The 25124-nt window shown below is 43.3% G+C and overlaps 1 protein-coding gene across 1 annotated transcript; it reads right to left on the bottom strand.

Moving 5' to 3' along the window:
• Nucleotides 1–14332: 14332 nt before the first annotated feature.
• LOC124268589 lies at nucleotides 14333–21189 on the bottom strand. Its single transcript, XM_046703585.1, has 5 exons — nucleotides 20958–21189; nucleotides 20514–20592; nucleotides 16888–17187; nucleotides 15505–15633; nucleotides 14333–14655 (listed from the first exon to the last, which is right to left on the bottom strand). Exons 1-5 carry the CDS (start codon nucleotides 21012–21014, stop codon nucleotides 14333–14335), a joined length of 888 nt encoding a protein of 295 aa, XP_046559541.1. The 5' UTR covers nucleotides 21015–21189.
• Between the last annotated feature and the right edge of the window lie 3935 nt (nucleotides 21190–25124).

Below are 25124 nucleotides of genomic sequence, written 5' to 3'. Positions count from 1 at the left end.
ATAAGATACCTTAACATCAAATAATGTGGCATAGTCCAATGAAGCCATATATAATTACTAATAAACCCCACGGTTTCTATCATATTTTGAGGAGCGCATCGTTTTCGAATATGCTATTGAGATGTACATATTGAGGTACATATATACTCAGTCTTGAGTAAGTAGCGCACACGTCGTATACAGCGCCGCAATTTGATGTGCATATTTGCATCTCTTTGTCTACACCTGTGATGATGTTCCGGTATGTCAGCACCTTTACCTAATCCATTTTAACCATAATTCTGAAGACCAAAATGGCTAAATGATGATCACTATCAGCCTATTTGGTCCTTTTGTGTGAATTGTGGTAATGCATATGACAAGTGTGGGAGTATTCGATTCTTAACTGTATCACACACCTGTTGCATCACTTTGCCATGTATTGATCCAAGTGTATAGTCCGTTCGGCTCAAAAGCGGACCGATGAATTGCAGTCTAACTCGAAACTAATAAACATAAAATACTCAATGAAACGCTGATCATAATCAAAACATCATACCCATTCTGTGAGGTTTTGCAGAATTTATTTCCTAAAAATAATAAAGTTGTTTAACAATCTATCATTAAAATATTGACACAGTTCACTATTTGTTACGAGGGAGGAGTGCAGAGAAAGGGACAGCCAGATGTACGAGAACGTATGGCGACGGCACAGCACAGGTTAATGAATAAATAACTTTGTCTGTGAACGTGCTTCTCGATCACAGGCAGGCAGGGTCAAGGATGAGGGCTGTGTGAGGCAGGCAGGGTCAGGGATGAGGGTAGTGTCAGGCAGGCAGGGTCAGGGATGAGGGTAGTGTCAGGCAGGCAGGGTCAGGGATGAGGGTAGTGTCAGGCAGGGTAAGGGATGAGGGTAGTGTCAGGCAGGCAGGGTAAGGCATGAGGGTAGTGTCAGGCAGGCAGGGTCAGGGATTAGGTAGTGTCAGGCAGGGGTCAGAGATGAGGGTAGTGTCAGGCAGGGGTCAGGGATGAGGGTAGTGTCAGGCAGGGGTCAGGGATGAGGGTAGTGTCAGGCAGGCAGGGATAAGGGTAATGTCGGGCAGGCAGGGTCAGGGATATGGGTAGTGTCAGAAGGTTAGGTCAGGGATGAAGATAGTGTTAGGGCAGGCAGGGTTAGGGATGAGGGTAGTGTCAAAGGCAGGGTAAGGGATGAGGACAGTGTCAGGGTTGTGGGCAGTGTTAGAAGGCAGGGTCATAGATAGGTCGAGTTTGGAGGCAGGTAGTTTTAGGGCTAGGTTGATTGTGGGAGGAAGGGAGGTTAAGGGCTAGGGCTGAGTGGGAAGGAGGGAGTTTTAGGGAGGGAGTTTCAGAAATGAGCCTCAGTATCAGTGACAGGGTCAAAGCTGAGCCTTCCCAAATGCACTCACAAACTATATGTGTTGCAAATACTCCTGGAGGCATCTCCTGGTGTCCGCAAGTCACGATAAGTTTCATCTCATCGGGCACTTGGCATGTGCAGATCTGAAAAATGTAGAAATAGTCCAGGAGGAGAATCTCAAAGGGCCTAGAAATAGGATTTCGTAGCTTCCACAGTACTGACACTATTTTCAGTTAGTATGATGTCTTGGGATCATGAAAAGGCCTGTAATACTCTCAGATTGTGGTATCAGGTGTTTTCACAGGCCATTATATGTGGTAGGGTCTGCGAGCATTTTCGTCACATTTGGTTTGCTGCCCGACAACACCTCAAAGTTAATCATTAATAGTTTTACTACTATCAATTGATCACTTTCATTTTGACTTCTGTGTACTGCTAAAGGATGTAGAAATTATTTGACATAATTTTGTTTTGAAAAACAAATCAAAATGGCCGCCAATTTGGCCGCCATTTTGTTTTGTCGTGTTTTGCTTTCTCAGCACTTCAATCTACATAAAATGAACACTGAATGTTTACATCCAAAGTTGATACTTTTATGTGTTTTGACACTTATTTCTCCTAGAGTGATGGCTTGGGCAAAAAATCAAGTCATTTGGTTGCTCATATCGTGGTAATTTAATGTTTTACAGCTTTTCTTTGCGACAGGGGTATTTTAGCGATTCTCCGAGTTTTCATGGAAATGTGTGAGGGTGATTTATTTAATGGCAGTTAACATTATTTTGTTATTAAAACAAGTTGTTTTGGTTTCTCTTTACTTCTAGAGTGACGGCATATTATAAGGGATTTTATATATTACCCAGAATTCAAAATGGCCGCCATTGTAGTTTAACTTCACATATACTTAGTGGAGGACTAAATTTGTACTGATATGAAATCCAAACAACTCATTTGGTGTCTAATGTTTAGTACAGTATAGGAATAGAGCTAAATTTCAATGATAGGGTCAATCAAAGCTTCACACTCCTAAAATATTTGATGAAATAACATTATCCAAAAGTGTTTTGAAAACTATGCTTCATGGCCGATAACTACGTATAAGCTTTGGTTGTAGGCATTCAAATTGTTCTATCAGATAACTCTCAATCACTTTTGATACATCGATAAGCTTCTGCAATTAACCCTCCTTTTCACTTTCTTTCATTTCATATGTTACTTTATGTCAGAATCGGACCTGTAGAGATCCGGGTTAGAATTGATCTTCAATAACCAATGCTTGTCGTAAGAGGCGACTAACGGGATCTGGTTGTCAGGCTCGCTGACTGAGTTGACACATGTCATCGTATCCCAATTGCGCAGATTGATGTTGATGCTGTTGATCCCCTGCATTGTCTGGTCCAGACACGATTATTTACAGACTGCCGCCATATAGCTGGAATATTGCTGAGTGTGGTGTAGAACTAAACTCACTCACTCACTCATGTCAGAATCGGAGTCATTTACTGGCAACAAGTCAAAGGTGTTCAGGCAACAATCATCTGCCATACAAAAAGATATGCTTATGTGCACACTATATCATTCTTTCTGCTGGCATGCTGACTTTTGCATTTACACGATGTCAGTTCAACCAATCCACGGGGAGCAGGATCTCCTCGACATCAGAATAGGGATAAGCTGACCATCACAAATGCTCCAACCATGGTCAGCTGGCGAAGGAATGTTCATGATTGGTTGCAGAGACTGTTTTCAAACATGGACTTGGTAGTTTACTCGTTCAATGTGATGTTTTAGACTGTTGGATGTTGGTGGGAGGTTTTCATTCAATATCTTGTGTCATCTACAGACATCACTGGATTATTTGGTACATGCATAGAACTCACAAATTGGCCACAAGATGTAATGAGTGTTTCTTGAACGCATATCGTCTGTATTGTTCAATCTTCAACTATTGTGACCATTATCAAGCTTGTTCCAATGAGTGAGTGAGTGAGTTTGGTTTTACGCTGCTTTTAGTAATGTTCCTGCAATATCAGGGCGGGGACACCAGAAATGGGCTTCACACATTGTACATGTGGGGATTCGAACCCGGGTCTTCAGCGTGACGCGCCAACGCTTTAACCACTAGGCTACTCACCGCCCCTCTGTCCCAACGACATGCTGAATGATGAAAAGACTATGAATAAGATGCGGAAGAACACCTTGCATCATCCAAGCCAACAGGCGTACCCTTTTCCAAAGACTGGACGAACATTTTGCTTTTGTGATGAGGACGGCCGAGCATCCATCAAGATCTCTGGCACAACCAATAGCTCACTTGTCGACAGTTTGTAAATTCAGTAACTGTGGTGAGTGGAGTGAGTGAGTGAGTGAGTGAGTGAGTGAGTGAGTGAGTGAGTGAGTGAGTGAGTGAGTGAGTGAGTGAGTGAGTGAGTGAGTGAGTGAGTGAGTGAGTGAGTGAGTGAGTGAGTGAGTGAGTGAGTTTAATTGAAGTCACGTTGGCAATATTTCAGCCATATTGTGACTTGATAAAGTTAAACATTTGTACCTTTGTATGGTCACTTTAAAAGACAGATAAAACAACTAGCAATATATTCCATGTTTGGTTTAAAAGGTTTTAGTTATAGAACACAAATTATGCATTTTTTCTGTTGTTTTTATTGCATCCCGCGTTGGTTTGATTCTTTTATGTCTATTTGTTTTGTGTTAGATTGCAATTCATCGGTATCATTTTGTCTCAAACGGACTGTAGTTACTGACGATTGTCGTAGGTTTAGTCACAAAATAAACCATTATTCAGCACTTAAAAGTCAGGTAGATGTAATAACACTTTGAAAACGTGGTCTATTATATTAACTCACTGTCAGGTTACATGGGCCAACGCACCTGATCTCCCGGTCGTCCTGATGTGCTTGTTGAGTGTGCCTTGCAGCTGGAATAGGGTCATAATTCTCTGAGGGGCGGTGGGGTAGCCCAGTGGTTAAAGCGTTTTCGTTTGTCAGGCCGAAGACCCGGGTTCGACTCCCCATTGGGTACATTGTGTGAAGCCAAATTCTGGTGTCCCTGTCCCGATTTTGCTGGAATATTGCTAAAAGCGGGCAGTAAAACTAAACGCACTCCCTCGTGTAGATTGTTTTGGTGAACCACAATCATGTTCTTAAACAGCTTTCCTCTACTGGCTAGCGAACAGTTATCGCCATATTTTAGCGGTATTTACGAAATTACTCCGCCGTTCGTTAAATTAATGTAACAGAATTAATTATGATACTTAATTAGCTATTCACCGATGTGTCCAGCCCGTTTACTGCCGCCGATCATGTTTTTTATCTAACGCGGCGATAGTGAATCATGGAAGTATAAATAGATGTTTTCTCACAACTAACTGTAATAGTTATAGCCATTCAGAATTTCTCATGCCATTCGTGAAATAATATATAATTATATCATACAGTAACCTCGAATAATTGATTGTCTGACTGTTTGAGCGTTTCTTTTGCTGTAGATTGATACGGAATGAAACACGTAATGACTTGAATTTGCTATTATATAAGTCATGGGACATCCCCCGACTAAGTTAAAAATTGTTATAGGGTTCATAACTTTATCTTTAATTTTTCTCTTATGTTACTTGCCGTGAAGAATTGTCTTTGCTGTCCTGTATTGTTGTCAAATACCGTAGGAACAAATACCGGAATTGTAATTGACCGGAACTGCGCACGCGTGATACTGATGTATTGGCGATAACTGTTACGCGGCGCTAACTGTTCGCTAGCCAGTACACTTCTGAACAAAACTAATTAATAAGTGAATGTCAAGACGAATGAGTGAATGTCTGCCGAAAGCTTTTTCTGTAGATCTAAACATACTACACATCAAGTTCGGGTGTTTTTGCTTTTTTCATGCTTCCGTAAATATTATTATATTATAGGATATTTATATAGCGCACATATCCACGCAACTAGTGCATGCTCAAGGCGCTGGTATCTTTCCCCTCGATCATTGGATGTCAACGGCACATCGTATTATCAATCTCAACTCCCTGGGGGAGTATACAACTCTTGCAGCCACCGAGTTGTTGTGGCTTTCTCATCCTAACAAGGTACCCATTGGGTGCTGGGTGGACTGGGACGCATAGTCACAGTAATTTTGTCCAAGTTTACTGCACGTTGTTGTACCCGCAACTAGGTGTTTGCACGTATTCATATGGGCACAATCTGGTCATATACCAACGGATTCGTGGGTCTCTTTAAGTGCACAGGGTTGTGTATTGTACACTAGGGGTTGTTTTACACCCGGGCCACAGGTGGGCTCTCGATCACGTCACCTCAACCTCGCTGGATCACTAACCTGGCGCCTTAGCCAGCTCGCCCACCGCGGGCGGGCTGGTTGTGGTTGTTATAAATACGGTGTGTGTGATGACTTTTATGGAGAACCATTTACAATGTGAATGTCCTCCCCTTAATACAAAGTGAGTGACCCTCAACCCCACTGCATTTCATGTACAAAAATCAGTGCCTGCCCCTTCCCATATTTGTAAGCATTATTTTTGTAAAATATTTTATGTACAAAACTGCTGACGCCCCTCCCCTAGAACAGAAAGGTTGACCCCTTAAAATCATATTTAGATGTAACGCAATGTTTGTATTACATGAGATATGAGATCAAATGTTTTAGTATTTTATTTTAGAAATATAGTTCAATCTACATAATAAAAACACTTTTGCCCTGAACTATTATAGTTAAAGCACGAGGACGCTTGCGTCCGAGTGCTTTAACGTCATAATAGTTCAGGGGAAAGTGTGTTTTATTACACTATACATGGTGGTAGAGCGAACTGTATTTTCTAAGATGCCAAATTTAATACTTTCTAAGGATAATTACGATTAATTTAAGGCAGAAAACAAACGACGGTGTCGGTGACCTAAATTAAGAATCCTCGCACAGGGCTAACTGGCGCGCTGTTCTATTGATGTGTCTGCCCCCCTACGTTAAGACGAACGTTACCAGAAAAACAAATGATAAACAGTTTCATGACGGTTTACGTTCGGATTAAATATCTTCTCTAAAGTATTTTAATTACATCTGTGATTAACGTAAACCATGTGAACGTCGCATTTCTACTACCAACGTATGTTTAGATCAGTACATCCAGACGAAGCTGAGTAGTCTAGCGACATTCCACGATTGCATTGTGGGAATGTAAACATTGCGAACGTTACCGTGTCGTTGAAAACTTGCGAGAGTCGAATTGAGACATTTAAAACGTCAGAAAACATAAACGTAACGTTTCCACCAGTGATGTTAGGTGAGTGAAGCAACTGCAAACCAAGAAAGGGGATGCAACGCAGTAGTTTACTGCAGGAGGCTGTACGAGGCGATGACAACTGTCATGCATCGTGACGTCGCTTACATTGTGACGTAATGTAAAATGGTTCGATTACGAGGGGCACACTAGAATGGCGCCATTGACGGGAATACGTCATTCAATTGTTACGTCATCAAAACTATACCTTTATTGTCTGATAATGTATGTTTTTTCGATTGTTCTAACCGCTAGGCATCTTAGAAATGAACAATAGATAGTACATATATGTACTTTTTATTAAACATTTCAATATATTTTGCTATTCCACATGTGCTAACCATGTACAGGGGCGGTGTGTGTGTGTGTGTGTGTGTGTGTGTGTGTGTGTGTGTGTGTGTGTGTGTGTGTGTGTGTGTGTGTGTGTGTGTGTGTGTGTGTGTGTGTGTGAGATATAACAATAGAGAAAACACTTGCTTGATAACGGTGTTAACCTACACCGAAACGTCGCTCTCACTGAACTAGAGAAATTGTTCATCCATATATGGTTATCCTGCCTTGAACAATTACCCGGTATTCCCTTAATCCCTTGTATTATTTCCTTATGAGCATTACGTAATAAAGTTCGGGCTGTGAACTTCCTGGTCACGAGTCATGTTTGATCTGGCAACGTGGACATCATAGAAATAAAAATATTTCCGTGGTGATGTAATAGATAAAAACATCTGCTAATGATCACATCCCCGTTAAAAATCGATTCATACAATTCTGACAATAAATATGCAATTATCTTTCGGTCTCACGCCATGGCTGGTTGTTTCGTTTCTTATTTCACGCCCAGTTTACCACAATTTTATAATTTTAGTTTGGACGGGGTAATTAAGTAAGCTTACCAAGAGATCACAAACCAGTGGTTGGTAGCAGGAGCATCGATCTAACCGGGATGCAAATGACATGCATCTACCAAGTCAACGAGCCTGAATATAGATGTATAGAGTTGCTCGTTATAACGTATAAATGCGCCTCTTTATTGAGTGAGTTTAGTGAGAGTGAATTGGGTTTACGACACTTTTAGCAATATTCCAGCATTATCACGGCGTGGGGCACCATAAGTAGGCTTCAGACAGTATACCCTTGCGGAGAATCGAACACGGGCCTTCGACTTGACGAGCGAACGCTTTAACCACTGGACTACCCCACCGCCCCTCTTTACTAGAAACTTAGGAGCATCTTAATGAGAATGTGAAGCAAACATATACTCTCCCAAAAAGAAACGCATATAGGAATTTCAACTGTATTTTTATGTCTATTTTGGAAACATCTTGTAGGCTTTATGAGTCAATGAAATATAGCGAAATTGCACACTGGGAATGCAGACTGATCCGTCTTTGGCACCAACTCGAGGAAAGTCAGTTTGAGTGTCACATGGAGACGTGTGGTGGCGCTGAAGTCAATACCCCGTGTGACCACCGTGGGCATCCAGAACTGCACGGCACCGCCTCGGCATCGAACGAATAACTTTCAGAATCTCGTGTTGCCCAATCGCAGCCCACTCTGCCTGTAGTGCCTGTGCGAGTTGCTGAAGTGTCTAGTGCTGAGGGTTACGGCGTCGCACCCGTCTGTCCAGGGCATCCCACAGATGTTCGATCGGGTTTAAGTCCGGTGATCCTGAGGGCCAGGGGAGCACATTGATGTTGTGGTTCTGGAGGAAGTCTCTAGTGTGACGTGCTGTGTGGGGCCTGGCATTGTCCTGTTGAAATAACTCCCTCTGGCGATCAATGATTGGAAGGAGGTGTGGGCGTCACACTACCGTTGAGCTGTCAGGTTGCCCTGGATCATCACCAAATCACTTCTCTTACGGCAGGTGATCGCCCCCACATCAAAACACTTCTCCGGCCGAATCTGTCCACCTGGGGAACGCAAGCGTCGGCGAAACGTTCACGTCGACGTCTGTAAACCCGCATTCTTCCATCGCGTCGTTCAAATAGAAATCGTGATTCATCACTGAACCAGATTCTACGCCTATTCGGTAGGTTCCAGGCCTGAACGTTGGTGCACCATTGAACTCGATGTCGACGATGTTGTTGTCGAAGCACAGGGCCAAAATAAGGTCTTCTGGCACGTAAACCAGCCTCTCTCAACCTGTTCCTGACGGTCTGTGCAGAAAGCCTCCTCGATCCGGGTATTTGTCGAGCGGTACTGGTCGCCGTAGCTGTTCGATGACGCAGGTGATGTACCCGGATGTAGCGATCTTGCGCCGCAGTGGTCGCTCGAGGTCGCCCACTACGAGGGCATCTGATACCGCATTCTGCCGGTGATATCGCTCCCAGAGCCGTGAAATGGTGCTTTGGTAAACATTCATGCGTCGGGCAACTGCACGTTGAGACTGGCCAGCTTCAAGCAAACCAATGGCGATATGACGGTTGGCTTCACTTAAACGTGGCATTTTGCGTTCGTCAACAATATTCCAAATACAGTGAATAATCGACAGACAGCGATCAACCCTTTATACCCATCATTGAGACTATCTGATCCCCAACTTTCACGTGCATTGCATGTGAATTGTGTATTCTGTGACACTACACGCCGAAATTGAAAGTCATGCTGTTAAATACGGGTAATTTACGGATGGTGCGTTTTGTTGTGATGTTTCAAAACATAAACACCATAGGACTCATAAACAGAGCAAAACTTTTGTAAAGTGAATCACGTTTTAATTCATTGCTACATGACATTGCTATTTTCATGATGCGATTCTTTTTGGGAGAGTATATATTAAGTTAATATCAACTACATTTAATAAGTACATTTTGTAAAACTAGACGATCCATTCGGTTTATACCATATTTGTTTCCTGATACGATGATACTTCCGTATCGGGAGACATCAGAGGGTTTTACTTTGGATGAAAGCAACGAAACTTTGAAACGAACAGTGCAGGAAATGCACATTGCCACGTGAATATGACACATGATGACCAGTCACTAACCGGTAACGTAGAGAACACGTTATTTGATGCTTCGACTGAAACTATGGAATGTTTATGTCAGAGTATTTATCCTCTTATGATGAAATAATATTTACGTTAATGAACGATTCAGGACCAGGCAAACCAGTGGTTGACATAAGGAGCAACGGTCAATGTGTTTGGATGCTATATATCAACCGACCGCCTCCGTGGTGAAGTGGTTAGAGCGTCCGCCCGGAGAGCCGAAGGTCGCGGCTTCGATCCCCGGTCGCGTCATACCAAAAGACGTTAAAATATGGTACTTGTTGGTCCCTGCCTGGCGCTCGGCATTAATGGGTACAACAAGGACTGGTCGGCTCGGAGTCAGTATAATGCGTCCGAGGGGAATTCATGCTTCACTGCGTCATGGCATCTCAGTGGGCTAGCACTATAAAACCAGCTAAAGTCTGGGCTAGTACAAGCAGCCGCTGTTAGCAATATTCCAGTAATATAAGGACGGGGACACCTGAAATGGGCTTCACACACTGTGCCCATGTGAGGAATCGAACCTGGGCTACCCCACCACGTGAGTGGGAGTGAGTGAGGGAGTGGATGGATGGGTGCGGACGGGGACACCAGACATGGGCTTCACGCATTGTGCCAATGTGGTTCAGTGCCTGTGAAAACGTTTAACACAATCTAAATGATAAAAATTCAGCAACAATGAAACGTACCTAATGAAGTTAATCTACCTTTCGCTTCAAGTTATTGTTTCAAAATCATACGCTATACGCTGTTGAAAATGCGTTAAATCAAGTCGCCGTCGGTGCCACGGGATGGATATAGACAATATATGATGTCAACGTGACACTGTCTGCCTTGACACTACTGTGATGTCAACGTGACACTGTCTGGCTTGACACTACTGTGATGTCAACGTGACACTGTCTGCCTTGACACTACTGTGATGTCAACGTGACACTGTCTGGCTTGACACTACTGTGATGTCAACGTGACACTGTCTGGCTTGACACTACTGTAGCCAGTAAAGGATTATAATACAATTTCATCAAAGCCACATCTTGTATATCACACAACCGATATTACCAGATGATAAATACTGAATACGTACAACCAAAGTAAAAAGGGTGAGTAATCACATGTTTATTTAGGATACAAGCATACTGTGTTGGAAAATCCAGTGATTGATATAATGAACATCGATCTACAGCAGCTGACGGTCTTACAGAGTGTCCATCCGAATACCAGAAACAAAACATTTTGACACCTCTTGTATCAAAATGTATCTGTAAGACTTTAAACATCCTCTTTATTACAAATGTGCTAAACACCAATTCTAAGCTGGATCTTCACGGGTGGAGAAAAACATGGGTTGCTGAAGACCAGTTGTAACCCGGATCTGTATGGGTGGAGACAAGCATGGGTTGCTGAAAACCAGTTCTAACCAGGATCGTCAAGGGTAGAGACAAGCATGGGTTGCTGAAGACCAGTTCTAACCCGGACCTTCACGGGTAGAGACAAGCATGGGTTGCTGGAGACCAGTTGTAACCCGGGTCGTCACGGGTAGAGACAAGCATGGGTTGCTGAAGACCAGTTCTAACCCGGACCTTCACGGGTAGAGACAAGCATGGGTTGCTGAAGACCAGTTGTAACCCGGACCTTCACGGGTAGAGACAAGCATGGGTTGCTGAAGACCAGTTGTAACCCGGACCTTCACGGGTAGAGACAAGCATGGGTTGCTTGAAGACCAGTTCTAACCCGGACCTTCACGGGAAGAGACAAGCATGGGTTGCTGAAGACCAGTTCTAACCCGGACCTTCACGGGTAGAGACAAGCATGGGTTGCTGAAGACCAGTTGTAACCCGGGTCGTCACGGGTAGAGACAAGCATGGGTTGCTGAAGACCAGTTGTAACCCGGATCGTCAAAGGGTAGAGACAAGCATGGGTTTCTGAAGACCAGTTGTAATCCAGATCGTCACGGGTAGAGACAAGCATGGGTTTCTGAAGACCAGTTGTAACCCAGATCGTCAAGGGTAGAGACAAGCATGGGTTGCTGAAGACCAGTTCTAACCCGGACCTTCACAGGTAGAGAAAGAAGCATGGGTTGCTGAAGACCAGTTGTAACCCGAATCTTCATGGGTAGAGACAAGCATGGGTTCTTGAAGACCGGTTGTAACCCGGATCTTCACGGGTAGAGAGACAAGCATGGGTTGCTGAAGACCAGTTGTAACCTGGATCGTCACGGGTAGAGGCAAGCATATGTTGCTGAAGACCAGTTGTAACCTGGATCTTCACGGATAGAGACAAGCATGGGTTGCTGAAGACCAGTTGTAACCTGGATCATAACGGGTAGAGACAAGCAGGGGTTGTTGAAGACCAGTTGTAACCCGGATCTTCATGGGTAGAGACAAGCATGGGTTGGTTGAAGACCAGTTGTAACCCGGACCTTCACGGGTAGAGACAAGCATGGGTTGCTGAAGACCAGTTCTAACCCGGATCTTCACGGGTAGAGACAAGCATGGGTTGCTGAAGACCAGTTGTAACCCGGACCTTCACGGGTAGAGACAAGCATGGGTTGCTGAAGACCAGTTCTAACCCGGACCTTCACGGGAAGAGACAAGCATGGGTTGCTGAAGACCAGTTCTAACCCGGACCTTCACGGGTAGAGACAAGCATGGGTTGCTGAAGACCAGTTGTAACCCGGATCGTCACGGGTAGAGACAAGCATGGGTTGCTGAAGACCAGTTGTAACCCGGATCGTCAAGGGTAGAGACAAGCATGGGTTTCTGAAGACCAGTTGTAATCCAGATCGTCACGGGTAGAGACAAGCATGGGTTTCTGAAGACCAGTTGTAACCCAGATCGTCAAGGGTAGAGACAAGCATGGGTTGCTGAAGACCAGTTCTAACCGGACCTTCACAGGTAGAGACAAGCATGGGTTGCTGAAGACCAGTTGCTAACCCGAATCTTCATGGGTAGAGACAAGCATGGGTTTCTGAAGACCGGTTGTAACCCGGATCTTCACGGGTAGAGACAAGCATGGGTTGCTGAAGACCAGTTGTAACCTGGATCGTCACGGGTAGAGGCAAGCATATGTTGCTGAAGACCAGTTGTAACCTGGATCTTCACGGATAGAGACAAGCATGGGTTGCTGAAGACCAGTTGTAACCTGGATCATAACGGGTAGAGACAAGCAGGGGTTGTTGAAGACCAGTTGTAACCCGGATCTTCATGGGTAGAGACAAGCATGGGTTGCTGAAGACCAGTTCTAACCCAGACCGTCACGGGTAGAGACAAGCATGGGTTGCTGAAGACCAGTTCTAACCCGGATCTTCACGGGTAGAGACAAGCATGGGTTGCTGAAGACCAATTGTAACCCGGATCGTCACGGGTGGAGACAAGCATGGGTTGCTGACGACCAGTTCTAAACTGGATCGTCACGGGTAGAGACAAGCATGGGTTGCTGAAGACCAGTTGTAACCCCTGATCGTCACGGGTAGAGACAAGCATGGGTTGCTGAAGACCAGTTCTAATCATGGATCGTCAAAGGGTAGAGACAAGCATGGGTTGCTGAAGACCAGTTCTAACCCAGATCGTCACGGGTGGAGACAAGCATGGGTTGCTGAAGACCAGTTCTAACCTGGATCTTCACGGGTAGAAACAATCAAGGGTTGCTGAAGACCAATTCTAACCCGGATCGTCACGGGTAGAGACAAGCAAGAGTTGCTGAAGACCAATTCTAACCCGGATCGTCACGGGTAGAGACAAGCATGGGTTGCTGAAGACCAGTTCTAACCCGACCTTCACAGGTAGAGACAAGCATGGGTTGCTGAAGACCAATTCTAACCCGGGTCGTCACGGGTAGAGACAAGCATGGGTTGCTGAAGACCAGTTGTAACCGGACCTTCACGGGTAGAGACAATCATGGGTTGCTGAAGACCAGTTCTAATCATGGATCGTCACGGGTAGAGACAAGCATGGGTTGCTGAAGATCAATTCTAACCCGGATCTTCACGGGTAGAGACAAGCATGGGTTGCTGAAGACCAGTTCTAACCCAGATCGTCACGGGTGGAGACAAGCATGGGTTGCTGAAGACCAGTTCTAACCTGGATCTTCACGGGTAGAGACAATCAAGGGTTGCTGAAGACCAATTCTAACCCGGATCTTCACGGGTAGAGACAAGCAAGAGTTGCTGAAGACCAATTCCTAACCCGGATCGTCACGGGTAGAGACAAGCATGGGTTGCTGAAGACCAATTCTAACCCGGGTCGTCACGGGTAGAGACAAGCATGGGTTGTTGAAGACCAGTTGTAACCGGACCTTCACGGGTAGAGACAAACATGGGTTGCTGAAGACCAATTCTAACCCGGTCGTCACGGGTAGAGACAAGCATGGGTTGCTGAAGACCAATTCTAACCTAGATCTTCACGGGTAGAGAAAACGTGGGTTGCTGAAGACCAATTCTAACCCGTATCATCACGGGTAGAGACAAGCATGGGTTGCTGAAGACCAGTTGTAACCCGGATCGTCAAGGGTAGAGACAAGCATAGGTTGCTGAAGACAAATTCTAACCCAGATCTTCACGGGTAGTGACAAGCAAGGGTTGCTGAAGACCAGTTCTAACCCACATCTTCACGGGTGGAGGCAAGCAAGGTTCGCCGAATTATGTTACAGTAAGCTCGGCAATCCCCTAAAATGGGTATTCGATTTTTCACAGTGTCTCACTGCTAGTGTCTTCCTCTGAAGCAAGAGGTGCATCTTTGTACCACGTAGTGTCCGCATCGCGCTCTTGGCTTCCACTGGATACCGCAGGGTCTGCTTCATGCACGTAGTGGATGTCAACCTTTGTAGGTTGGGTTGCGTGGTTGTGCCATCGTCTCCACACCAGAACGACTACGGTGGCAATGAAGACAGTGATAGCAATGGGGAAAATCACCACGCTGATGAGAGTTAAATAATCTTCTTCAGTTGATCCTTTCTCCGTCGTGCTTGTGTTTGTGACGTCAGTTTCTGTTGTTGAGATTCGAGGGGTACCTGTAGGAATTGAAGAGATGGTTAGACATGCAGTGCAAGATAAAAATTATTCACACGTGTTCGATGAAAGGCCACAGTGTACTACATTCACACTAACACGGCGCGATGAGATAGCCTAGTGGTTAGAGCGTTCGTTCGTCCCGGTTCGATTCCCCACATGGGTACAATGTGTGAAGCCCATTTCTATTGTCCCCCCGTGATATTGCTGGAATATTGCTAAAAGCGGCGTAAAACTAAATTCATCCACTCACTTACACTTACACAGTCCTCCGATCTGTTTACGTTTGTATGGCACTTACGACTATGTAAGCGCTAAGATAGCTTTGGTTCCCGGTTCCCTTTGCGAGCTCCAACTTGCGATATGCGAGACGGGCCCAGCTTCTGGTTCAAAATTGCGCAACCCCCAAAATATGACTTTACTGGACCGGACCAAGTGTACAACCATGCTTGGCTGTCACAGCTGTTGATAGTCGTAGTAGTAATTTGGGGATGGTTAGATCGGATATTTGTTATTCCTGCAAGGATTATCGGCTCCGTATTGTCAAATGACGGCCATGAGGCCATTCGAAAAGGCATGAAACGTTGTTTGTCACCGGAAGTACTAAACAACGCAAGGTCTCGCGAAGTGCCGTGACCTACTTACGGGTCCTATAAAGGGAACGGGTAGTTTTGACTCTTACTCTGACAAGTGCCTGTGCGCCTTCACAGGACATCGCCTGACTGTTGCTGCCACACGAAAACAAAAGGCCCACGTCTCCAAAGTGGGATGTCGTGATGTTAAATGTTATGTTTACACCGCTGTCGTCAGTGCAGTAACAGCTTCATTCAGAAGAGTGCTTGTTATTCCACCCGTCTTCACCTGGACGTGGGCTGCTTCAGAACAGTAGTACCCTCTTAAGATGATGGTCAGTGATAATTCCTCGCCCACTCTCACTGTCCTCGTGCTCTGTTTGCTCATTATTCGACAAGCCGGACTTTCTGAAACAATGGATGTGCATTGACATATTTGAAGTGTATAATAATGTGTGTGAACTTTCGTTTACGTTAACTGTCCTCGAGATGTCAATTGTGAAACTTGTGTGTCGAGTCTGACGACCATACGGTACTCTCGAAGTAAAGACTTGGTCGCTGCATATCCCTTATTTAGTCGGAAATTTGGGGTTGACCTAGGATAACTCGAATTATTTATATAGGTCCTCAAAAAGCTATAGATCGACACGACGGTGTTCGACTGTGGTATATCATATGTTATAATCACATGGTGCAGTAAGTGAGTGAGCTTAATTTTACGCCGCTTTTTGCAATATTCCTGCAATATCTCTGCGGGGGACAGTAGAAATTGGCTTCTCAGGTTGTACCCATGTTGGGAATCGAACCCGGGTCTTCGGCGTGACGAGCGAACGCTTTAGCCATTAGGCAATCCCACCGACCTCATATGGTGTGACTGGACCGTTTCACTACTCATGGAACAAATTATGATGAATCGTTGAACAAACCAACGTGAAGAGAAATTGAGAACCTGAAGAAACTCTAGACTTCCTTCATGTAAGGCTTCACAATGACTCGGTGGAAGGGACTGGTTATATATTCCAGCTAAATGGTAGCGATTTGTAAATAATCGAATCTGGGCCAGACAATCCAGTGATCAGCATCTTGATCAGCATCTTGCGTTTTACGCAGTTAGAAACGATGACATGTGTCATCATCAGTGAGCCTGACCTCGCATGGGTTCCGAATGCCAATTCTAAGCCAAATATTCACAGTAGAAAGGAAAAGAATATTGTTCAGGGACTGTGAGTTCTTGCTTCACTTATTATGGTGGATTCCAACAATGGTATTGAGAACGATACAGGTATATATAGGAATGTTTTGATGCTGCTATAAAACATTTAAAACACAAGTGAGTGAGTGAGTTTAGTTGTACGCCGCACTAAGCAGTATTCCAGCTATATGGCGGCGGCCTGTAAATAATCGAGTCTGGATCAGAAAATCCAGTGATCAACAACATGAGCATCGATCTGCGCAATTGGCAACCGATGGCATGTGTCAACCAAGTCAGCGAGCCTGACCACCCGATCCCGTTAGTCGCCTCTTACAAGCATAGTCGCCTTTTGTGGCAAGCATGGGTTGCTGAAGACCTATTCTACCCGGATCTTCACGGGTCATTTGACATTTAATTCAGGGAAAATACCCAAAACATTAGAGACCGGATAGGTCCGATTGTATGCTTACTTTCAACAGTTAGATAACACGTGTCTGGACTAGGGCTATCGGCATCAACAACACATGTCCAGGATCCAGCATGAGTCGGGAGAAGGCGCGGTATAGCGAGGATACTGGATGACTTGTTCAGGACCGTTGCTGTAAAGTCATCAAGTGTTATGCATTTGTTTTCTGCCAAATCACAAGACGCTGCAGTGGTTCCAATTGGAGTTGAGTAGGAATGTGCACCTGTGTGGAAGGCTTGAATACACGTCAGTTTGACAGGGGAGTCAAGTTCCGTTATCTTGGGACAAAGTAGTTCCCCTGCACCTGTTGCAAAACATAGACGATGTACAAATAGCAAAGATATTGTGATTTGTTGAGATGGGCAAGCATTGTCTTAATTGCAGGTTGCCTGTTACATAGAGTTTGTTTGTTTGTTGTGTAAGACTCAGCAATAAGCCAGCTATCAAATAATCGAGTCTGGACCAGACAATCCAGTGATCAACAAAATGAGCATCGATCTACACAACTGGGAGAGGATGACAAGTGTCAATTAAATAGCGAGCATGACCACCCGATTCCGTTAGTCGCCTCTTAAGACAAGCATGGTTTCCTGAAGACCAAGTGTAACCAGGGTCTTCACGGGTTAAACGTGAAGGGAGTCTGATCCCTGTACCAGAAATTTGGAAGTCATTGGAGCAATACTTTAGGATATTACCAGACTTGAAATTGAAACTTTGGAATTATTTTTAAATTATCTGCCCTTGGTTCTTGAACATAGAACCTTGAGGCCAGGCACACCTTGGTGATTCTTTAAAGAGATATTGACCACTGGTTCATGCGTTATGAAGGCCACAAAAAACGCCGGAACAATACTAATAAATAATAATAAATCGAACGATTACATTAGGTCTCCTGCCTTTTAGGCATGGATCCCTAAATGAAAATATATCGCCCAGTGCTGAAACTACCCGTGACGATCCTGATTAGAATTGGTCTTCAGCAACCTGTGCATGTCGCTGAGTGGGTCTGGACATGTAATCGTTTCACAATAGATGCACAGAGACTGATTGGTCTTAATTCGACATGAACAATATTTTGTTTTCTACGATCATGTTTCTTGAGGTTGTTGTTTAACTCGAATCTTCTATGTGGACAAGGTCAGACTGAGCTGAAAATGTTCCCTTTCTGTGTATACAAAGTCAGATACAGTTTGAATGTCATGATCGGCCAGTGCGTCAATAGTTCTGTACGTTTCTATGTAGACATTGTCATGCCGTGTTCCTTTTAATGTGTATATATGGTCAAATACGGTTTGAATGTCATGATCGGCCAGAGCGTCAATAGTTCTGTACGTTTCTATGTAGACAATGTCAGGCCGTGTTCCCTTTAATGTGTATATATGGTCAGATACGGTTTAAATACCATGGTAAAACAGATGTTATGTGTTATGTGTTATCCTGTTATTTGCAGGCATGAGTGAGTGAGTGAGTTAAGATTTAGAGTAACATCGGCAATATTTCAGCCATATCGTGACTAAAACTAGTTCTTAATTCATAATACATACATAAAATATATAAAACCCTGTCAACGAAGGACAGTAAAACCACTAGATTACCACAGATTGAGTTAGAACTAGCTAGCACATGTGTTTAAAAGTAGAAAATTAGTTTAGACAATGCAATGTAAAAATGGGCTCTAGATCGCCAACAACCGAAGGAAGATTTCCATACTAGACTGCAGGCATGATCAGGCATTGCAAAAATAATGTTTGATTGGCCGTTTAGATGTTGGTGAGTAATAAGAAAGTAAGATTCTTTATGGATAACAACTTCTTTATTTATGGATAACAACTTCTTTATTTATGGATAGCAACTTCTTTATTTATCGATAACAACTTCTTTATTTATGGATAACAACTTCTTTAACAACTTCTTTATTTATGGATAACAACTTCTTTATTTATGGATAACAACTACTTTATTTATGGATAACAACTTCTTTTTTATGGATAACAACTTCTTTATTTATGGATAACAACTTCTTTATCGCTTCAGCTTTTATTGCTTATTAATCTTATCAGCCATGTCTTTTCTGCTTCTGCCTCAAGGATCACTGGCTTCCTCTTATTGTCACAACATTATTACCACCATCCACTGTTGTTGTTGTTAATCCCCTTGATTCATACCTACATGTTGTTATTTCTTAATTCCTGTTGATGGATATAAGTCCGTTCTGTGCCGTAGTACTTCACTCTTGCTTGACAACGCTATAAGAATCCATACCGAAACGCCGCATCATATATAATAAAGAAGTTGTTGTCCATAAAGAATCTTACGTTTTTATTGCAAAAATTTTAGTGTTCATATTTGGATATAGTAGTAGCATGGTGAATGCTAAGTGGCCATAGTCAAATATATTTCAAAGAGAAGTGGTTCTTTCTCTACTGGCATGAAGATTTACTGTGTACATAGTTATGTTCCTCTAGATATGTCCAGACATTGTTTGAACAGCAGTGAAGGTGTCCTGTGTAGACATGATCAGACATTACGAGAACAGCAGTGAAGGTGTTCTGTGTAGACATGATCAGACATTACGAGAACAGCAGTGAAAGTGTTCTGTGTAGACATGATCAGACATTACGAGAATAGCAGTGAAAGTGTTCTGTGTAGACATGATCAGACATTACGAGAATAGCAGTGAAGGTGTCCTGTGTAGACATGATCAGACATTACGAGAACAGCAGTGAAGGTGTTCTGTGTAGACATGATCAGACATTACGAGAACAGCAGTGAATGTGTTCTGTGTAGACATGATCAGCCATTACGAGAACAGCAGTGAAAGTGTTCTGTGTAGACATGACCAGTAATGGTTCTCTTTCTGTAGCCATGATGAATTACTATGTAAATAGGTGTGTTCCTGAAGACAAGACCAGACACAGAGTGAATATAAGTCAAATTGCTCTGAACAAACATGATCAGACATTCCGAGTATAGCAGTGAAAGTGTTTTGTGTAGACATGATGAAATACTATGTAAATAGTTGTGTTCCTGAAGAAAGGACCAGACACAGTGAATATAAGTCAAATTGCTGAACAAACATGATCAGACATTGCGAGTATAGCAGTGAAAGTGTTTTGTGTAGACATGATGAATTACTATGTAAATAGTTGTGTTCCTGAAGAAATGACCAGACATTCAGTAAATAACAGTCAAAATTACTCTGAAAAGACATGAGGAGATATTCCGAGAATAGCAGTGAAAGTGTTCAGGGTGACAATACCACGACAGTGTTCCTGTTCCGTATTGCCGTTATCAGACATTGTAATGACAAGTGTATTCCATTTCTTTGTAGACATGCACTGAGAAGGTGTAAATGTGTGACATATTGGGATATGTAGCAAAGGTTGTGTAAAATACCAAAGCAGGTATACATGATCTGTGTCGACATTTTAAATTTTGAGAATATTTGATATTCATTTCTTCCATAATAAATAAGATGATACCTATGTAAACGTTTAATTCTAATATAATTAATTTAATTCAATTCTAATATAATTGAAAAGAAAATATTTGACTGAAAACAAACATTAATTGATTCTCTTTTTTAGTTGTTAACAAATGAACATTCCAATAAAGAAAGTAGTTGCTTACAATAAGGCCATACCGCCACCAGACTTAGCAGAACATATATGAATGGAGTATTGAACTGTGTCGTTTTTGAAACGAACATCTGAAAAATAGGAATTAGTGAAATTTCTCAAACAGAATTATAAGTATAAAAATCTAAATTGGAAGACTTATATTTTGATTCGCACATACTCAACTGTATATCGATATAGCCACACATACATACCTTTCATATAACATGCCGAGGGACATTGGGATAGCCTAGTCATTACAGCGTTCGATCGTCACACAGACCCGAGTTCGATTCCACCCATGATTTCGCTGGAGTCTTGCTAAAGCGGCGTAAACCTAAATTCTCTCACTCACTCAAATAACGCGTGGTCGAGACACCTGAAGACGTGATCTGATCATGCAGTTAATGTCAGCATCTATATTCAAAACACACATAAGGGAATGCTCTCTACATACCTTCACTTTTAGCCTGTGACTGGTTGTGACAAGGCTGACATTACCGCCGTCCAACATAATATATATGTCCTTCCTGGTGTGTCACATTCACGATTTCCTTATTATATTAAATACGCATGTCATCGTGTTTTTGTAAACATGAACATACCCACCTACGTCGGATGATATGGCCATCGCTGAGTATTTACATCCCCAGGCGTTTCTAAGGAGAGGTCACTATCAAGCTTAAAATGTCTTACTGACATCGTCAACATATATTGTCAAATAACATGAACAATATAAGCAGGCTAAACCGAGACCGATTCAGTTTCTAGTGCGAAACCTTGTGTAATGACAGCTATTTCCTTCATAAATCCAGAAGATAATTTGTATAAAATTATCTTTGTGAAGAAGTAATTCAGATACAATTGCATATTTTGGTTTCGGATCAATTTATATACAAAAAGTAAGGCAATGCTTGATGCATACTTACTCCGTTGTACGTTAACGTACTCCACAGTGTCTGTTGTACGCTAACGTACTCCAATGTGACTGCTGTACGTTAACGTACTCCACTGTGTCTGTTGTACGTTAATGTAATCCACTGTGACTGTTGTACGTTAACGTTCTCCACTGTGTCTGCTGTACGTTAAAGTACTCCACTGTGACTGCTGTACGTTAACGTTCTCCACTATGTCTGTTGTACGTTAACGTACTCCACTGTGTCTGTTGTACGTTAACGTTCTCCACTGTGTCTGCTGTACGTTAACGTACTCCACTGTGTTGTACTTAACGTAATCTGTGACTGTTGTACGTTAACGTTCTCCACTATATGTCTGCTGTACGTGTGACTGTTGTACGTTAACGTTCTCCACTATGTCTGCTGTACGTTAACGTACTCCACCATGTCGTTGTCGTTAACGTTCTCCACTGTGTCTGCTGTACGTTAACGTACTCCACCGTGTCTGCTGTACGTTAACGTACTCCACTGTGACTGTTGTACTTTAAAGTACTCCACTGTGTCTGTTGTACGTTAACGTACTCCACCGTGTCTGTTGTACGTCAACGTACTCCACTGTGTCTGTTGTACGTTAACGCATTCCACTGTGTCCGTTGTACTTCAACGTACTCCACTGTGTCTGTTGTACGTCAACGTACTCCACTGTGTCTGCTGTACGTTAACGTACTCAACCGTGTCTGCTGTACGTTAACGTACTCCACTGTGTCTGTTGTACGTTAACGTACTCCAATGTGACTGCTGTACGTTAACGTACTCCACTGTGTCTGTTGTACGTTAACGTACTCCAATGTGTCTGTTGTACGTTAACGTACTCAACTGTGTCTTTTGTACGTCAACGTACTCCACTGTGTCTGCTGTACGTTAACGTACTCTACTGTGTCTGTTGTACTTCAACGTACTCCACTGTGTCTTTTGTACGTCAACGTACTCCACTGTGTCTGTTGTACGTTAACGTACTCCACTGTGTCTGTTGTACGTCAACGTACTCCACTGTGTCTGTTGTACGTTAACGTACTTCACTGTGTCTGTTGTACGTTAACGTACTCCACTGTGTCTGTTGTACGTTAAAGTACTCCACTGTGACTGTTGTACGTTAACGTACTCCAATGTGACTGCTGTACGTTAACGTACTCCACTGTGTCTGTTGTACGTTAACGTACTCCACTGTGTCTGTTGTACGTTAACGTACTCCACTGTGACTGCTGTACGTTAACGTACTCCACTGTGACTGTTTAACGTAAACTAACATAAGTAAATGGTTTGGTTGTTGTTTAACGCCGCACTCGACAATATTCCAACTATGTGGCAGCAGTCTGTAAATAATCGAGTCTGGACCAAACAATCCAGTGATAAACAACATGAGTATCGACCTACGCAATTGGGGTATGATCACAACCACGTCAGCGAGCCTGACCACCCGATCCCGTTTGTCGCCCCTTACGACAAGCATGGGTTACTGAAGAACAATTCTAAAACGGACCTTCACGGGTCAGTAGTAGTAGTGAGGTGAGGTGAAATTGGGTTTAACGTCGTGCTTGAGAATATTTCGCTCATATGACGACGTGCATGCGTGTGTATGTGTATGTGCGGCTGCTTGTACTAGCCCAGACTGAAACTGGTTTTATAGTGCTATCTCACTGAGATACCATGCCGCAGTGAAGCATGAATACCCCACTCAGACATATTATACTGACTCCGGGCCGACCAGTCCTTGTTGTACCCATTAATAGTAGTAATAGTAGTAGTAGTAGCATAGTAGTAGTAGTAGTAGTAGTAGTAGTAGTAGTAATAGTAGTAGTAGTAGTAGTAGTAGTAGTAGTAGTAGTAGTAGTAGTAGTAGTAGTAGCAGCAGTCGCTTTTACGACATGCTGCTGAAGACCAGTTCTAACCCAGATTTTCACGTGTTTCACCAAATGTATGTACGGTGTAGATGTACTCCAGTGTATGTCAGGTCGACTCACTCTATGTCTGGGTGAAGTTCTCACATCTCACTGCGTGTTTGCTTCGTGTTAAACCTAGTTAGCTTGTTCCTTCCTGATGTCAACGTGCTTCACTATATGTGAATGACGGGGTAATACCACGCACATGCCACATGAACGTGAACCATTGTATACGTTTCCTATGAATATGTGCGACTACATGAAGTGATTTCGCTGGATGATTCCACGTGTCCACCCCGTGTTTGTCTTCTCGTATACACTAGACGCCAAAAGAAACGTTACCCTCCTACCTATATGAATTACTTAAAAATTATCAAAGATATGGTAGAAGGTATTAGTTTACAGGAAAGCTTAACAACACAGCTTTATGCACATCACGAAAATAAATTCCAGATTGTACCCATGTGTACATGGAATAGCTGTTGACAGCCTTGATGATTTTAAAACAAATATAACGTTACTATAGATGGCTATGGAAAAACATTTGGTGTTGTAAATCCGGGCTACTCAATTCGACCAGAGTACATAGCACATGTTCACTACGGTGACTAATGTTCGTAGTAGTGCAAGGAACCAAGAACATTTCTTGAACCGTGATGAGTTGTGGTCCTTGTACAACCGTACGCTTCGGCTTTTGTTTGAGTAAGAGTGTTTCTGTGTCTGCTGGCAGTGCCGGCTGAGATACAGACTAAACTCTAACCAGTCACTTAAGCACCCATGTATCTATTACTGGGAGACTGCAACATCTATGTGCTAAGATCGTCTATCAGTGGCAAATGTAACTTAAGTGAGTTAATACTTAGCATCACATCGGCAACATTTTAGCCATGTCGTGATGAGGTGAGGTGAAATTGGGTTTAACATCGTACTTGAGAATATTTCGCTCATATGACGACGTGCATGCGTGTGTATGTGTACATGCGGCTGCTTGTACTAGCCCAAGCTTGTTTTATAGTGCTAGCCCACTGAGATACCATGCCGCAGTGAAGCATGAATACCCCACTCACATTCATTATACTGACTCCGAGCCGACCAGTCCTTGTTGTACCCATTAATGCCGAGCGCCAGGCAGGGACCAACAAGTACCATATTTTAACGTCTTTGGTATGACGCGGTCGGGGATCGAAGCCGCGACCTTCCGCTCTCCCGGCGGACGCTCTAACCACTACACCACGGAGGCGGTCTGTCGTGATGAGAACAACTTTATATAAAAGAGCAATATATTTAGAACTTCAAAACCTGTCGTCGATAGACAATACAACTAGAGTATCAAAGATATTTAGGTACAACTACCATGTTATAAAATACGGCAGTAAAGAGGGCAATAGGCAGGTGTGAAGGCGTGTTCATTGTCAGTCACTAAAAACAGATGGTCTGTAAAACTTGATATCCAAATCTCAAGTCCGGAATATTCACCGAATCCTTACAACTTCCAACTGCAGGCATCGTAGTGACGTCACACATGATTTGAATGAGAGAACTTCGAGAGTGCGTGAGTGGGTTAAGTTTTACGCCGCAATCAGCAATATTCAAGCTATATGAGTGGCCTTGTCATCCTTGGCAAGTGTGTGATACTTAATACAATCAGTCAATGGCTTGAGTTTCTGATCATCATATTGTCTCTGTGCTATTGAGCAATCTCCTGGAAACTCGGGGATTACACTAAGAGGATTATTGCTAACGTCGTTCTCATACAAGTCTGACGAACTCTCACTTGTAGTGATAATT

Source organism: Haliotis rubra, unplaced genomic scaffold, assembly GCF_003918875.1.
Source record: "Haliotis rubra isolate DU_JTF1 unplaced genomic scaffold, ASM391887v1 Scf1392, whole genome shotgun sequence".
Classification (NCBI taxonomy): Eukaryota; Metazoa; Mollusca; class Gastropoda; order Lepetellida; family Haliotidae; genus Haliotis; species Haliotis rubra.
This window is presented reverse-complemented; position numbering and strand designations above follow the sequence as displayed.